This window comes from Dendropsophus ebraccatus, chromosome 6 (genome assembly GCF_027789765.1).
Source record: "Dendropsophus ebraccatus isolate aDenEbr1 chromosome 6, aDenEbr1.pat, whole genome shotgun sequence".
In the NCBI taxonomy this organism is placed as follows: domain Eukaryota; kingdom Metazoa; phylum Chordata; class Amphibia; order Anura; family Hylidae; genus Dendropsophus; species Dendropsophus ebraccatus.
Genome location: NC_091459.1, coordinates 121,990,907 through 122,008,845, shown reverse-complemented (window position 1 = coordinate 122,008,845; position 17,939 = coordinate 121,990,907). Strand labels below are relative to the sequence as shown.

General features: G+C 43.3%; 1 protein-coding gene across 5 annotated transcripts in view; it reads right to left on the bottom strand.

The window, feature by feature from the left end:
* Nucleotides 1-17,939, bottom strand: part of MSRA (methionine sulfoxide reductase A) — a 244,834-nt gene that overhangs the window by 31,885 nt on the left and 195,010 nt on the right. The window contains exon 7 of one of the 5 annotated variants that reach the window (XM_069975809.1): nucleotides 6,339-6,424. The exons of the other annotated variants lie outside the window; for them this stretch is intronic. Coding sequence (XP_069831910.1) covers nucleotides 6,401-6,424 — 24 coding nt within the window. The 3' untranslated portion in view covers nucleotides 6,339-6,400. Of the gene's footprint in view, nucleotides 1-6,338; nucleotides 6,425-17,939 lie in introns of those variants that run through there. 5 annotated transcript variants of the gene reach the window in all.

Below are 17,939 nucleotides of genomic sequence, written 5' to 3'. Positions count from 1 at the left end.
CTATTGGTTAACCCTTCGTAAAAGCCTGTGCTTTTTGAGTGTAAGTGGTGATAGAATGCCAGAGTTTTGCCCCAAGATGTCATTATTGCAAGTGTTAATACTCAGTTGTTGCACAGCTGTGGTACTTAAGGGGTTACTGTTTATTTGTATGTCACATGTATCTGGACGCCAATGACAGTACTCTCTTCTTCTATCCTATCATCTCTCTCTTTACTTCACACATGCGCTCTGCTCACCCACTCACAGCACACATTACAGGGGCTGTAGGAAGGAAGTCACATGGGTAGAGGAAGTGTAGGGTCTTTTGTCTTTAGACTCTGTAGAGGAAGGACACAAGCCAGAATGCTCTCTACAGAGGTCCAGTTGGGCACTAGCCCCTGCCAGGTCTCAAGTCTAAGTTGTGGTCTAGACGCGGAACACATGTTTCTCCTCAAGCAACCTCACAACACACTATGCAGTGTTAAGCTTCCACTAGAGAGGACACGTCAGAGATCATCTTAACTCATGCCGTGGACCAGGAGAGACACAGTGCAGGACAGTATCCATAAGCAAGTAAAGGAACAGATCTGGATAGAGCAAAGTTGCTAGAAGCCTATGAACTCTATCTCGCAGCATGGGTGTAAACAGGGAACCCTCAGCATTCCGCTCATCCCAGGTAACAAGGTCTGGGGCTTGTGTCACCCTCTAGGATGGGTCACTCGACACTGGTGGGAAATAGGTGGTGCAAAGACCAAAGAGTTAAAACACAGGCACAAGTATTCTCTCTCTTCTCAAGAATTCTACTTCTACCTCCCAAGTTCCGGCAGAGCACAGTACTACCTGGGCTGGGATTCTCACGACATCCTCCTCTTTGCTCTTCTGATCCTCTTTCATACCTCTCAGCACGCAACCCAGTCAGCACAATTGTACCACTCTCTATACTCTCACTACAGATCTGGATCCTAAAGTATTAAGTGTCTTATGAAGTGTAAAGTGTTCTATCAATGCAAAGCTGTATGATCTGCTGCATACAAGTATTTTCAGAGTAAGGGTACAAACACAAACACCGTATATGCAGCAGATACGCAGCAGATCTGCAGCAGATTTGATGTTGTGTTCAGTTATTTAGATCTAATCTGCTGCGTATCTGCTGCGTATCGCAGCAGTAAATACGCGGCGTATACGGTGTGTGTGTTTGTACCCTAAACCAGATTTTATTTATGATAAAGAGACTGTGATTCCTCGTCAAGCACCGACACATTACACACACACTACTTGGGTCATCTCCCCTTTCTGTGGGTGGACCACCGTGATAAGAACCCAAGGGACCCCGCAACAACCCACCAGGACACTGTCCACAGAGCAACAAGGTATAGCCGGCCCTTTAAAATAAAAGCAGGTGTGCCACCATACCTGTGTGCCCAACCAGCACTGGCGTCACAACATAACATCACTGGGCCCGGCTATATCTCGGCCAACCACCATAGAACTGGCGTCACACTTCACCATCTGGCAAGTGACTGGCTGCCTCGCCTCCACACCAGGGGTGTACCACACGACAAATGTATACAGTATGGGGGCCTTACTGCAGGGGGGTATACAGTATGGGGGCCCTTACTGCAGAGGGGGGATGTACGCAGTATGGGGAAACAACTACAGGGGGTGGGTGGAATTATAAAGTATGGGGGGGGGCCTTACTGTGGTGGTGGATGTGTACAATATAAATGACCATACTGCTGAGGTTGGTGCATACAGTATGGGGGAACATACTGCAGAGGGGGGTGTATACAGTATGGGGGGACAAGTACAGAGGGAGGAGGAATGTAAACAGTATGGAGGCCTTACTGCAGGGAGAAGAGAGGTAATACAGTATGAAGGAATAACTACAGAGGGGGATGGACGAACACAGTATGTGGACTACCTGCAGAGGGGGAAGAAGGGTATACAGTATGGGCACTACCTACAGAGGGAGGATGTATACAGTATGGGAGAAGAACTACAGAGGGCGGAGGGAGATATATAGTATGGGGGGCCTTACTGCAGAGGGGGATTTATTAAGTATGGGGGACCATACTGCATGGGGGGGTGTATACAGTATGGGGGGACAACTACAGAGGGAGGAGGAATGTATACAGTATGGGGGGGACAACTACAGAGGGAGGAGGAATGTATACAGTATGGGGGGGACAACTACAGAGGGAGGAGGAATGTATACAGTATGGGGGGCCTTACTGTAGAGGAGGATATATACTGCAGAGGGGGGTGTATACAGTATGGAGGGACAACTACAGAGGGAGGAAGAATATATACAGTATGGAGGCCTTACTTCAGGGAGTAGGGAGGTAATACAGTATGAAGGAATAACCACAGAGGGGTAGGGAGGTACACAGTATGCGGACTAAGTGCAGAGAAGGAAGGAGGGTATACAGTATGGAGGACTACCTGCAGAGGGAGGGATGTATACAGTATGGCGGAATAACTACAGAGGGCGGAGGGAGATACACAGTATGGGGGGCCTTACTACAGAGGGGAATGTATACAGTATGGGCAAACAATTACAGAAGGGGATGTATACAGTATGCAGGGGAAATACTACAGAGCGGGGATGAAGGTATACAGTATGGGGACTACCTTCAGAGGGCAGGAACTATGGGGGGGGGGGGGGTTTATACAGTTTGGAGGCCTAACTTCAGGGGAACTTACAGTATAGGACCCTAACAACAGTGGCATATACAGTATGGTGGCTAACTACTGTAAAGAGTGGGGCTACAGTGTACAGACATACTGTGTTTCCTCAAAAATAAGCCCTAGCCCTTTTTTAAGAGAAACTAAATAATATGAGACCCTTATTTTCAGAAAAACACGGTAGCAGTTATATCCAGATTTTTATATTCAGTCGAGCTGATGCCAGTATCTACAGGTATAGGGTATATAGAAGTGAGATATAAAGCGACAGGACGGCGCCGGGTCAATATGAGACGTGTCCCCTCCATCGTCCCCGGCTGAGATCTTTAATAATTCATTCCTATGTGCCTGACACCTCGGAGGGGAAGTGGCCTTTAATATCAAACACCCTCCGCTGATCCCGGCAGTGTGCCATGGCTTTCTATCCTTTACACCGAGCGCTCTATATGTTACCAGGGATTTATACTGCCTGACTTCTTCTATATCACAAAGGAACACGCACCTCAACATGGAGGATGTTATATTCCGATGGATGATATAAACAGCTCAATGATAAACTCAGCTCTGCTACATCAAGACACACACACATCCTTTAATAAATATTGCAGACGTTCTCTCTAGGAATGAATATTTCATATGGCGTGATCCCTCACTTTTATCCCGGTTGCCCCTAGTAGCCGTGTGTCTACTGTATATCCACTGACTCGTCTACAGGTCCCCGCACCTATGGGTATTGTATGTATGGCTGGCCGGTTTCCATAGCAACTAAAGCAGATGCTGCACAAAGCCAGCCTGCTGCATGCCGCTAACTCAGTCACTGCTCTTATCTCGCTATACAACCTCTTATCTGTGTGTATATATATATATATATATTACCATCCATGTTTATGCAGTAAATAGATGGACTGAGAGGGTCCAGGGCCCCCTGCGGTAGTCTTCATTCAGTGCACTCTGATATCACAGTAACCATAGAAGCCAAGTCTTCGTGTTTAGGAGTTTAGGCCTCACATTATGGTTAGTGCCCGTATGGCCTCTTTAGTGCCTTGCCTGAGGGGAAGATGCCCATTTACCATTTGCTGGGAAACGACCTATGATTAGCTAACAAGCTGCCCTACACCACCAGGGACATTATCACTGACCCATTATTGGCCTCAAACAATCAGGCCCCTAGGCCACCAGGGATGTAATCATCAATTCAATCGCTGGCTTATTAAGTAGAAAAGTTACTGCCCTGGTTGTAATCATTAAACTCCTCAATGCCCTGGCCCACCAGAAATCTATCCATTCGCTTCTCTAGTCCACCAGGGATTTAACAAACACTTTCACTGCCCTAGAGCACTAGAGAGGTAAGAATTAAACCCATTACTGCTCTAGAGCACCAATCATTTAATATCTTTACTGCTCTAGACCACCAAGGATGTAATTATCAATCCTATCAGTGCTCTAGACCACCAGGGATGTAATCATCCATCCTATCAATGTCCTAGATCACCAGGGATGTAATCATCAATCCTATCACTGCTTTAGACCACCAGGTATATAATCATCAATCGTATTACTGCCTTAGACCACCAGGGATGTAATCATCAATCATATTACTGCCTTAGACCACCAGGGATGTAATCATCAATCATATTACTGCCTTAGACCACCAGGGATGTAATCATCAATCATATTACTGCCTTAGTCCACCAGGGATGTAATCATCAATCATATTACTGCCTTAGACCACCAGGGATGTAATCATCAATCATATTACTGCCTTAGACCACCAGGAATGTAATCATCAATCATATTACTGCCTTAGACCACCAGGGATAAATATATCAATCGTATTACTGCCCTAGACCACCAGGGATGTAATCATCAATCCTATCAATGTCCTAGACCACCAGGGATGTAATCATCAATCCTATCAATGTCCTAGACCACCAGGTATGTAATCATCAATTGTATTACTGCGTTAGGCCACCAGGGATTTAACAAATAACTATTTCCACTGCCCTAGACCACTAAGGAGTTAATAGTTAAACTCATCACTATCCTAGACCAAAATTCTAATTATTAAACCTTTTAACGCCATAGACAACCAAAGTTCAATCACTTCACTATCCTAGACCGACAGGGATGTAATCATTAGACTTATCAATGCCCTAGGTCTACCAGGGATGGAACTATTAAACTCTTTATTGCCCTACAGCACCAGGGATGAAGCCAATAAACACTCGAATGCCCTAAACCACCAGGGATGCATTCATCAAACCCATTAGAGCTCTAGACCACCAGGGATGTCATTATTAAACCCTTCACTGGCCTAGATCACTAGTCTAGCCAAAAAGAAGGCAGCCCTCAGCCTGCAATTACCTGTCTGGTACTGTCCTAGAGTACTACCCAGGTCAGCCCTAGTATAATCAGGTATACTACATGCTAACACTCCTATACTTCTACATTCTGCAAAAGGACGACAGCTTTGCATGCACTTAGGTTGAGAATTAGAAGTTGTAGAGACTGACAGTCCCATAGGACATAATGGAGTCACATGTCTGTGCGATGTGTCGTATGTCACAATTATTATTTCTAAAGAGATGGAAAACTGCAGGTGTGAATCTACACAGAACCTGTCTAGTCTGTCTCCTGCGGAAGTGTCAAGATGAATATAACCAGTGATACAAACACCTGCGAGAAGCTGAGAATACAGATCAAAGTGAATATAATGCCACCCCTATAGGTACGGAGAGACTGATACCAAGCTGTAGACTGATCTCTCACAATACATCCTCATGTCACTGTAAAATGCTGCAATGGTTACTCGTATACATTTACCATTTACATTTCCCAACTGCTATAACACTGAATGACCACTAGGTGGAGACATAGTCACAAGTCTAAATCCATGTATCGATCATCTGCACCAAAGGTGGCACGGCCTCTGCTGCTGATCGCTATTGAAGAGCAGAACACAGTCCGGCCTTTTTTTTTTTTTTTTCTGTCCGTGCTATGATATTAGATTTAACTCTTTATTTTTTAAGATAAACTTATCTTTAGTGTCCTGAGACACATTTGGTAAACTTTGTCAATCATGAAAAAAATTGTCAAAGTAAAAAAATTTAAATTTTTATTCTCTAATTTGTAGATAAAAAGGTTGTTAAAAATTATTTTTTATATTATTATAATTTATTATCAATTGTTTTTATTTCTGTATTTAAGCAAATTATGGGTAAATTTCTGGAAACATTTACATAAACATGAAGAGCAATTATTTTTTTTTACCTATGTCAGCTATAATACCCCCAACTAATGATAAAAACAAGGGGGTCCCAGCTGCCAATGTCTTAATAGACCAGATGTCGAGTATAGGTACTGTAATCAAAGTCTATGGGATTACCGAATACAGTGTGGAGTACGGTGCTCACCTATCTTCAATGGCCCCATGGAGTTTGAACAGAGGTAGGGGCAATCCAGACCCCTATTCTTGCATTTGGTGCTGATCCTTCTATGGATTAGTAAAAAGTTTTCATCATGGAAAACTCAGTGGCCTCTGAGTAATATATCAAAGGAGAATACTGTAATCATTGCATGCAGAATTTAAAGGGATTGTCCATATATTTACCAGCTGCTGTTGATTGGATGCTGCTGGTCGCTGCTCATTAGGGCTTCCTGCTCCCATCTCGACACATAGGAAATGTCCACTTAGTCACTGGCTGATCTGACTTACTGCTGGAAAACCCCTTTAAGTTCACATGCAGACATGCAACTTTATCTGCAGAAATAAAGTCCACTCGTCTGATAACTGGCCCATGTCAGAGGGGCTATATCTTAGAAGCGATATCAACTGGTGTCATAAAATCATACAGATTTGTAAATTACTTCTATGTAAAAATCTCCAGTCTTCCAGTACTTATCAGCTGATGTATGTCCTGCAGGAAATTATATATTTTTTCTCCATTCTGACACAGTGCTCTCTGCTGCCACCTCTGTCCATGTCAGGAACTGTCCAGAGCAGTAGCAAATCCCCATAGAAAACCTCTCCTGCTCTGGACAGTTCCTGACCTGGACAAAGGTGGCAGCAGAGAGCACAAAAATACACCACTTCCTGCAGGTCAACTTTCAAACACAAGCTGATTTTTTTCTCACTGGAGTTTCCTTTTAGGTGTTCAGACACCCATTGATCATTAGACAGCAACAGGAGAATCACTAAGCTCAGCTTCACCTACCAGGAGAGTGAAGCACCTAGAAGAGCTTCTCTCGGCTCTATCCAGCAATCGGTGGGAGTCTGAACACCCGGACCATGTCCTATCAAAACTTTTCAAATGTCTCTAGGACTATTCGGCACCATTTCCATCCCCGTGGTCAGACACAGTTTATAAACATGAAGAAATATCGACACATACCTTCCATTTCTAGATTTTTTTTCCATTCTTTTCAGCTAAAAAACAATGGGGCTTATTTTTTTTTTTTTTGTATAGAAATAAGTGTAAATGTTGGTCTCTAGCTAAATAAATAGGGGAGGTTTAAATACAATATGAAACTTTCAACATGGAGCTCGAAATCTCTGGAAATATCTGTGGATTTTGCAGGAAAAAAATTTTTTGTATAATTTTTTTCATTCACCCCTAAGAAAATCACCACAAACACCAAATCCGTGATGTATACAATCCCATCCGTCTCTCCAGTAGATGACATTGACCGTAAGGCCATTGGCGCGGCGTACACAGCTGCCAGACACGACGACCTCGTGAACTCGCCCCCTATGCGCTTAATTCAGTCAGGGGAAGCGGCTGATGGAAACCGGTGGCAAACACACACCGGGGGCGCGAACTTTGACCGGGAAGAACTTTCATTCTTCTTTGTTACAAGCCTTCGAGGGGCTGTGCTAAATTTCGCTGCCTTGGCAACCGCACCGGTTCCATTATAAGCTGCGGCAGATGTCACAGGAGTGAGAGCAACTGGGGAAATGGTTCCTGTTAAGGAGAAGACAAGACGCCCAAGAGGGTTTGAGTGATGTTAAAATAAGTACAGGCCGCGACTATTATGTAAAGCCAAAAGAGAAAGATCTGAGGCTTCCCCGCTTCTTGCATCTCTCTCAGTTGGACTGTGTTTTTTTTTTTCTTCTTTTCTCGCTTTCATTTGACCTAAAAAAAAATAAAATTAGAAAAAAAAAAAAAAAAAATCCAGCGCTATACTGTACGGCGCTCCCCGAGCTAGAGAATCAAATGGAAAGTGTAATCATTTAGAGAGGACAAAAGCGGCTTCTCATACACCGCTGCCGCCGCCGTCACTTTGCTGGAACTTTAGAAAAAGTTTAACACGTTGAGGATTCGGAGCCTTCAAAGCCGCGGTGTCAACGGCAAATGAGATGACGGCTGCTGTATACTGAGGGGTCTTCTGTATCTTGTGTGTCATCCATTCATATGGAATTGTGGCTCCATGGTGTGGGAGGTCAGTGCACATGGCTCACTCCGATGTCAAAAAGTTATATAGATTTGTATTTTACTTCAATTTAAAGGGAACCTGTCACCCCCCGTGCCGGGGTGACAGGCTCCCGACCCCCCGTTAGAGCCCCCTATACTCACCTAATCCCGCCGAGTCCCGCTTCTGGAGGTGGTCGGGTGATGAAGATCTCAGCCGCTGCAGCCCGGCGCGCGCGCTGAGAGATGAGTCCAACGCTCATAGAGAATGACGGAGCGCTGGACTCTCCGTCATTCTCTATGAGTGTTGGACTCATCTCTCAGCGCGCGCGCCGGGCTGCAGCGGCTGAGATCTCCGTCACCCGACCACCTCCAGAAGCAGGACCCGGCGGGATTAGATAAGTATATGGGGCTCTAACGGGGGGTCGGGAGCCTGTCACCCCGGCACGGGGGTGACTGGTTCCCTTTAAAAATCTACAGCCTTCCCATACTTATCAGCTGCTGTATGTCCTGCAGGAAGTGGTATATTCTTTCAATTCTGACACAGTGCTCTCTGCTGCCACCTCTGTCCATGTCAGGAACTGTCCAGAGCAGGGGAGGGTTTTCTATGGGGATTTGCTACTGCTCTGGACAGTTCCTGACATGGACAGAGGTGGCAGCAGAGAACACTGTCAGACTGAAAAGAATACACCATTTCCTGCAGGACATACAGCAGCTGATAATTACTGGAAGACTTAGGGTGCGTTCACACATACAGGATCCGCAGCAGATTTGACGCTGCAGATATCAATGTAACTAAATGACTGAACACACCATTAAATCTGCTGCGGTTCCTGTATGTGTGAACGCACCCTAAGTCTTCCAGTACTTATCAGCTGCTGAATGTCCTGCAGGAAGTGGTGTATTCTTTCCATTCTGACACAGTGCTCTCTGCTGCCACCTCTGTCCATGTCAGGAACTGTCCAGAGATCCCTGAGATCCCCTTTAAAGTGGACTGCAATGTCTTCCTTTGGGTCCTCTGCTTCATCTGTGTAGTGAGTAAGTGACTGCTCATGGACATAAGACTAATGCCAGAGAAATGTAATCACTCATTGTCTCCAATAACAGGACCTTACATATGAGCAGCCAATCAGCCGCCTCTCAGGTTTGGCGCCTTCTGCCTGTTATCGCTTGTACAGTCGATATACTGTATAGTATAAGGTAAATTTTATATGTAGTGATCAGTGATCGTCTCACCAGGTCTGTTTTGCAATCCGCATCCATCTGGACACAAGGAAGAAGTCTTACAAAGGCTTCCGCAGCCGACACATTAATGGACGACATAAATGGGACCTTGTGCAGTTAGAGATGGCAGACTTCCATCAGGTGCAAACGATCTATGACTATGACATCTTATAAGGACCGGGCGGCCATGGATGTTACATGGGGTCCGATTGCGACCATTCCCCTCATAATAAACAGAAGAGGATATGATGTGAGCATGCTTACTTCATATCTGTCAAGGAGATAAGAAAACTGAGCATGCTCACTACATTTCTAGCATGTTCATTACATGTCCATCAAGGAGATAAAGGAAACTAAGCATGCTCACTACATGTCTAGCAAAGTGCTATGAATACTGAGCATGCTAATTAGATGTCAGTCAAGGAGATAAGGAAACTGAGCATGCTCACTACATGTCTACCAAGGAGCTATGAATGCTGAGCATGCTCATTACATTTTTGTCAAAGAGATAAGGAAACTGAGCATGCTCACTACATGTCTAGCAAGGTGCTATGAATACTGAGCATGCTCACTACATGTCTGTCAAGGAGCTATGAATACTGAGCATGCTAATTACATTTTTGTCAAAGAGATAAGGAAACAGCATGCTCACAACATGTCTAACAAGGAGCTATGAATACTATTCATGCTAATTACATGTCTGTCAAGGAGATAAGGAAACTGAGCATGCTCACTACATATCTGTCAAGGAGATAAGGAAACTGAGCATGCTCACTACATGTCTGTCAAGGAGATAAGGAAACTGAGCATGCTTGCTACCCATTTTTCCTAGTATATAATAGAAGGGTGAGCGTGCATATGCAAATAGAGGGACGCATGACATTAAATTTAACATATGGCCCTTAGATAAAGTTACAGGTCATATAAAATACTATAGTAAGATGTAATATTCAAAGATGTGAAAACCATTAAACATCCAGTTAAAAACAAGATGGAACAATCCAGAAGATTTGATAGAGAAGTTTCTGTAGAAAGGAGGAGTGGGCTGGTTCCTTGTATAGCCTGGGCATGAGCCCTCGGTAACCCACCTGTTCGTGCCATGTGTCTTGTGAGGAGCATGCCTCCCCCCGGCTCACAGTAGGACACGCTCCTCTTCAGACCTCACTAATACTCTTGCTGGAAGAGGCACGCGGAGGAGTCGGCCTAACTCCCCGGCAGATAAGTGATTTTTTTAGACTCCATCCAACTCATTTGGAATGCCCCAGGCAATATTTATCCATAATTAAAACACAGCCCCATAAATATTTCAGCTGGAAAATTTCCTCTTGACAAAGTTAACATGCCAGGGATATTTTTATTAGACATTTGTCCAGAGAAGCTTTTTACGTGGCTCTGCGCAAACTTATTTACTGGAAGCAAAAAGCTAAAAGCTTCTTATATAAAGTAAAGAAATAACACAAGAATACAAGCAGCCAACTGAAAACCTTCACGGGAGATGAAAGCTTTGCTGGCATTGTGCAATTGTATCCAAAATGTACATGTACCCTGGTAATGGGGTCGACTCGTCTGACCTCTTTCCTAGTAGACATCATGGATTTGCACAAGCTTGCTCTATCAGACTCCATTGGTACATTGTTTGAATAGTCACATGTAATACCAAGTTCCTCCTGTAGTGGCCGCTGCATGAGCAAATCACAGCTAAGGTATCGGCAGCCACGCCTACAATAATAAAGGGGTTGTATCATGGTAGACCACAGGTGTCAAATTCTGGCCCACCAGCTGTTGCAAAACTATAATTCCCATCATAAGCTTTAAGGTGCGTTTACACGTAACGATTATCGTGCGAATTATCGCGATAACGATCGAATTCGAACGATAATCGTACGTGTAAACGCAGTGAACGATCAAACGACGAGTGAGAAATCGTTCATTTTGATCTTTCAACATGTTATCAAATCGTCGTTCGCAAAAAATTCGCAGATCGTTCCGTGTGAACAGTCGTTTGCCGATTTAACCTATGTGTGAGATAGGCTTAAGCGATCGCAAAACGATTTTCCGTACGATATATCGTACCGTCTAAACGCTGATCGTTATGAAAAATAAATCGTTACTCCGACATCGTTAATCGTACGATCAGGCCAATTATCGTTTCGTGTAAACGCACCTTTAGCTTTGGATATCCAGGCATAATAGGAATTGTAGTTTTGGGAGCGGGCAAAGTTTGACAACCTTGCTGTATATACATATAACAGCAGCATAAAGGTTCCTTGTGTGAACACCCTGGGCTTTTCATTAACTAATGGACACAGTGCCGTACACTGGGTAGTGGCTGCACCTGGTATTGCGGCTCAGTCCAGCTGCAATACCAGATATAACCACTACCCAAGGTACAGCGCTGGGTTGGGTAGGAAGTAAAAAGGCCACAGTGCTTGCACAAGACTGGTGGAGGGTGCTGGAAGTAAAAAAAAAAAAGGTCATTAAAATGAAAAAAAAAGCCTGGAAAATCCCTTTTTCCTATGGACAAAATAATGTTCCATTCACTGACAGCATGCTGGAATTTTTAATGCAGGAAAGCATTTTTTTCCCTTTCCATGAGATGATCGGGCCTCTTCCGTGTTAATAGTTACTGAGCTGAGGGTTCACAAGTTTACTCCAGACTGAACTACTGCTAGTCACTTTGGGAACAGAAGCAATCAGAAAGCATTGATCCTTATGGAGTTGCTGCTGGAAAGGAGAGTGAAGCACAAATCCAATATTCTGCCACTATCAGCAACACCGAGAGAAAAAACGAGAACTGCTAAATATGAAATAAACATTATAGTGACTGTAAAAAGCACCCCCCCCTCCCAAATCGCTTCCCATATACCCTAACCTTATGAATATAAAATCAAATAGTCCTAAAAAATCAAGCTGATATTGCAGAACATTAGGTTGGCGCATTCTGCTTCTCTCTCTCGTATACATAAGATTCCAATAGCGCCACGGTTCTTGCATCTCTCTTTCATCTGCAAATCGCTTTAAGATTTGCACATGGACAGAATGGCACCTGCGCGGGGAAGCTGGTGATTTTTTTTTTTAAATCATGACCCAGTTCCCGCGTATGGCACCATTCTATTCCTGGGCACCGGCCGGGGATGAAGTACTTGAGTCTGTCCGTCCCCAGTGGAGGGAAACCCCCGCCCCTCTAAGACGCGGCTCCATTAGAATCAATGGAACCGCATCATAGAGGGGCTGTGGTTTCCTCCTACTGGGGGCAGGCCAGCCGCCTTCAGTGCTTCATCCCGCGGGTGTTGCTATTGGTTAGACTCTTCATAAAAGCCTGTACTTTTAAGAATAAGTGGTAATGTAGTAGTACCAGAGTTTTACCACAAGATGTCGTTACTGCAAGTATGTATGCTCAGTTATTTATTTTTTTTCTCCTCTTCTTTCTTCCTCTTCTGTTTTCTACTCCTGTTTTAATTCATTGGGATCTCCCCCTCTCCTTTTTTTTTTTTTTTTGGACATATGAAGGATGGTTAAAATACTAGCGTGGAATATCAGGGGGTTGGCTGATAGACTTAAAAGATTAACGGTAATGAATGTTCTCAAAAACCATCTCCCATGTATTGTAGGTTTGCTTGAAACCCATTTAGTAGGAGAGTCCAGTGGTGTACTTAGTAAAACCAATATCATTCGGTATTCTCCAATTATGCAAGAGGCGTGTCTGTTTTAATACATAAAAGTCTCAGTTGGAAACTATATGACTGCAAGAGCGATAATGAAGGCAGATTTGTGTTCTTATATTGTAAGGTAGACAATATGATATGTATCCTAGCCTTTGTTTACATTCCTCCGCCATTTAAGTCCAAAATCTTGGAAGAATTATTTGAGTATAGTAGGAACAAGGACCCCTGTCCCGTGTTGGTTATAGGCGACTTGAATATTGTTGCAGATGAACAGAAGGACAGGTTGCGACTGGCTGGCCCCAGGGGAGTCATCCGTAACTCTCCTTTGTGTAACATCTTAAAAGAGTTAGGGTTAAGGGATGTATGGAGAGAGAGACACCCAGAACTAAGCACATTTTCCTGTTGGAATAAGTCGGCACGGACTATGTCCAGAATAGATTTAGGGTTGGTTAATGATATAATGGCACAGAAAGTTAGTAAAATAGAGTATTTGCACCGGTGTATTTCTGATCATGCTCCCTTGGTAGTGGAGATACAGAGTAGAGAAGTAAAAATGTCACGGAATATACGAATTAATCCACACTGGTTACATATAATAGAGGACACTAAAAAGTTAGAAAGGGAATTTAGGGATCTATGGGAAATAAATTATAACACTGCTAAAGGGGGGGTGGTTTGGGACACGATTAAAGCTATAATAAGAGGAAAATATTATGGGGTAATATGCACTTTAAAAAAGAAATTTAGGGAAAAGGAGAAGGAATTAGTGGGGGAAATTAAAAAAGTAGAAGAAGAAATCAAAAACTCACCATCACCTCAGCTGGAAAATGTGCTTAGAGATAGGGAAGAAGATTTCGAAAAGTATTTGGCTGATAAAGCCAGAAATAAAGCAGAGTTTATGAGATCAAAAAAATTTGTGGGGTCAAGTAAACCAAACAAAGGTCTAATGGCGCTGGTTAAAAATCAGGGGGAAAAGAGAAATATAGAGGCAATCAAGACTGAGACAGGTGAGATTACTAATGATCCAGGGGAGATTAATAGGGAGTTTAAAAAGTACTATGAAAAACTATATACAACGGAGAGTAATTATAATAAACAAAAGCTGGAACACTTCCTGGGAGGGATTGTCTTTCCTAAGATTAGCTCTCAGCAAAGGGAAGAGTTGGACGCTCCTTTAACACTAGATGAGTTGAAGTATGCACTGGCCTCCATAAAGGGTAATTCAGCGCCGGGGAGAGATGGATTGCCTTACGAGCTATTTAGGGTGCACAATGAATTTTTGTTGTCTAGTTTACATCGGATATTAACAGAGGCAGTGGATGAGGAGGAATTGCCATCCTCAATGGAGGAAGCTTCTATAATCTTGCTTCCTAAACCGGGAAAGGACCATCCGGAGGTTGAATCCTACAGGCCAATCTCGCTGTTAAACAGCGATGCAAAATTATTCTCTAAGATACTGGCCTTGAGATTGGGAAGGGTGATAAGTAGTATAATCCACGAGGACCAATGTGGGTTTATTCCAGGGAGGATGGCGAAACATAAAATTAGACGTCTCTTTAAAAATATGCAAGTGGCAGGGAATGAGGGGCCCCACTCCATCCTGTCTCTGGATGCAACAAAGGCATTTGACAGGATAGAGTGGGAGTACCTGTGGGAGGTGTTAAGACGGTTTGGATTGGGAGAGAAGTTTATAGGGATGGTTCAGTCGCTGTATAAAAACCCAAAGGCTGGTGTAATGACGGGGGAGACCCACTCGGAGATGTTTAGACTCACTAGGGGAACCAGGCAGGGATGTCCTCTCTCCCCTCTACTCTTCGCCCTCGGAATTGAACCCCTTGCAATTATGGTTAGGTCGGATCATCTTATAGAAGGATTTGGGGCGAGGGGTGGAGGGGACAGGATATCCCTGTATGCTGATGATCTTTTGTTTTTTTTAAGAAACCCTCTTGTAGCAGTCCCTAGAGTTATAGAATTAGTGGAAGAAATGGGGACCTTCTCAGGATTATTGATAAACTGGCCCAAGTCCACTTTGATGACCTTGGGTAATAAACAGGAGATATTTTTTCCATTATTATCTAACTTACAAGATGGGGCAAGTTTTAGGTATCTGGGGATCCAGGTTTCAAGGGACTTGGTCCAGTTTAATAAGCTAAATATAGAGCCCACCATTAATATAATGAAGAAAAAAGTGAGTATATGGGGAAGATTGATGATCTCTAAAGCAGATAAAATTGTTCTAATTAAGACAGTTCTGTTACCAAAACTCCTGTATGTATTTGGGGCTACCCCCATAGTGTTAGAGAAAAAATATTTTAAAAGAATAAAAGTGATGTTGAATGCATTAATATAGGGACGAAAAAGAGTAAGAACAAAGCAAGAGAATCTATATATTCCAATGACAAGAGGTGGACTGGGAGTCCCAGATATGGAAAGATATTATTATCAAATATATTGGTTGGCTAGGTGGAGGCAGGATAGGTTTTTTTTCGTATTTGAGCAAAAGCATCAGCAATGGAACCTGGGACATTTTTCAAATACTGGAAACAGGAGTTTTGGGGAACATAGCTTGGAAAAAATTGGTAATGGTAAAGACCTTAGTCAGAACATGGGACTGGCTGAAAAAAGCACTAAATAATCAGGGAACAATGGAGTTTGCCCCACTGTGGTTAAATGATGAGTTAGGGGAAATTAGGAAATTGGGAGTAGTAAAAGTATTGGAGGAGGTGGGGGTGAAAACAGTTAGAGACATAATCGACGGAAATAACATCAAAAGTTGGGATACTTTAAAAATAGAATATAGGATAGAGGAAAGACATTGGTTCTCTTATGTTAGATGTAGAAAAGCGTTAGTTTAAGTCAGAATAATAGTAAGCTGCAAGTATGTAGCGCCAGCCCACTAGTGGAAAAACTAAGGGGCGGGACAATCAAAGAGAAAGAGATAAAGGAACAACAGATTGGGATAAAAAGTAAGGAAAAATGGGAGGGAGTAATTGGGGAAATAGATGAGAGCAGGTGGGAGAAAGTGCTGAAGAGTATTAAGGAAGTCTCAAGTGTGGGTAATCATAGAATTATTCAATTTAATATAGTACATCAATTATATTACACCCCAATGTTCCTTTGTAGAATAGGGAAGCGAAAAAGGATGGAAAGTGTCCAAGATGTGGTTGTGGGGAGGCGGATTTTGCACATATGCTTTGGACATGCAGCGTCTTGCAAGAGTACTGGGGGAGAGTGCACCAAAAAATTGAAGGGAAGAGTAAGGTGAAATTTGAGCTGAACCCGGTCACTGCTTTGTTGGGAGACACCACTAACATCATTGCGAGAAAAAGGAGTAAGAAAACTGTACAGAAAATGCTTTTCTATGCTAGATTTATTATAATTAAACAATGGATGGCTCCGGGGACTCCAAGTTGTGAAAAATGAGAAATGGGAAAGATTTTATGAAATGTATGAGAAGTTATGAAATGTATGAGGGAGTAGGGAATTAGAGGGGAGGGGGCGAGGCGAGCTTTTTATGTATATATATATATATATATATATATATATATATATATATATATATTTAACTTTTTTTTTTGTCAGACCAGGGGGGGGGGGGATGGGGGGTGGAGGGGTAATTTGGGGAATTTTTTTGGATGGTGGTTAATTTGTATCACGTGCTTGTATATGTAAAATTGTTATGATGAAGTAATAATGTCACTTTTGTATGGGAAAATATTGAAAAATAAATAAAAAGATATGAATTTTAAAAAAATGTATGCTGTTATTGCACAGCGGTAGGACTCAAAGGGTAATTGTTTATTTGTGTACCACATGGGTCTGCAAGCCAATGAGAGTTCTTTCTTTTTCTCACCTATCATCTCTCTCTTTACTTTTGCATACGCACTCCTCCCCCACTCACAGCACACCTTATATGCGCTATAGTCACATGGGTTGAGGAAGTGTAGGGTCCTTTTTGCCTTTAGACTCTGTAGAGGAAGGACACCAGCCAGAATGCTCTCTACAGTGGTCCAGTTGGGCCCTGTCCCCTGCCAGGTCCCCAGTCTAATTTGTGGTCTAGACGTAGAGCACATGTACCTAGACACCGTTTCTTCTCAAGCAACCTCACTACACAATATGCAGTGTAAAGCTTCCACTAGAGAGGACAAGTCAGGGATCACCCTAACCCACGCTGTGGACCAGAGGAACACAGTGCAGGCCAGTATCCATAAAGAAGTAAGGAACTGATCCAGATAGAGCAAAGTTGCAAGAAGCCTATGAACTCTATCTCGCAGCGTGGGTGTCAGCAGGGAACCCTCAGCATACCACTCGTCTGGGGCTTGTGTCACACTCTATGAGGGGTCACTCGACACTGATGGGCAATAGGTGGTGCAAAGACCAAAGAGTCAAAACACAGGCACAAGTATTCTCTCTACTTGGGTCGGGACTCTCTTGACATCCTCCTCTGATCCTCTTCTCCACCTCTCATCACACAACTCAATCAGCACAAATGTATCACTCCTTCTACTCTAAGTGCAGATCTGGATTCTTAAGTATTAAGTAACTTATCAAGTGTAAAGTATTGTATCAAGGCAAAGCTGTATTATCTGTTGCCATCTTCAGATTAAACCAGATTGTATTTATGCTAAAGAGACTCTGTGATTCCTTGTCAAGCATCGACTCAGCACACACACATTCCTTGGGTCATCTCCCCTTTCTGTGGGTGGCAGTACCAATAATCGGGGTGGGTCACTATTCCACTCTGGACCACCATGATAAGTACCCAAGGGACCCTGCAACAGCCCGGCAGGTCACTGACCTCAGGGGAACAAGGTATAGCCGACCCATTAAAATAAAAGCAGGTGTGTCATCATACCTGTGAGCCCAACCGGCACTGGCGTCACGACAAATTACCATCACTAGGCAAGGCTATATCTTGGACAACCACCATAAGACTAGCGTCACACTTTACCATCTCTCACATACCTCCACACCGTGG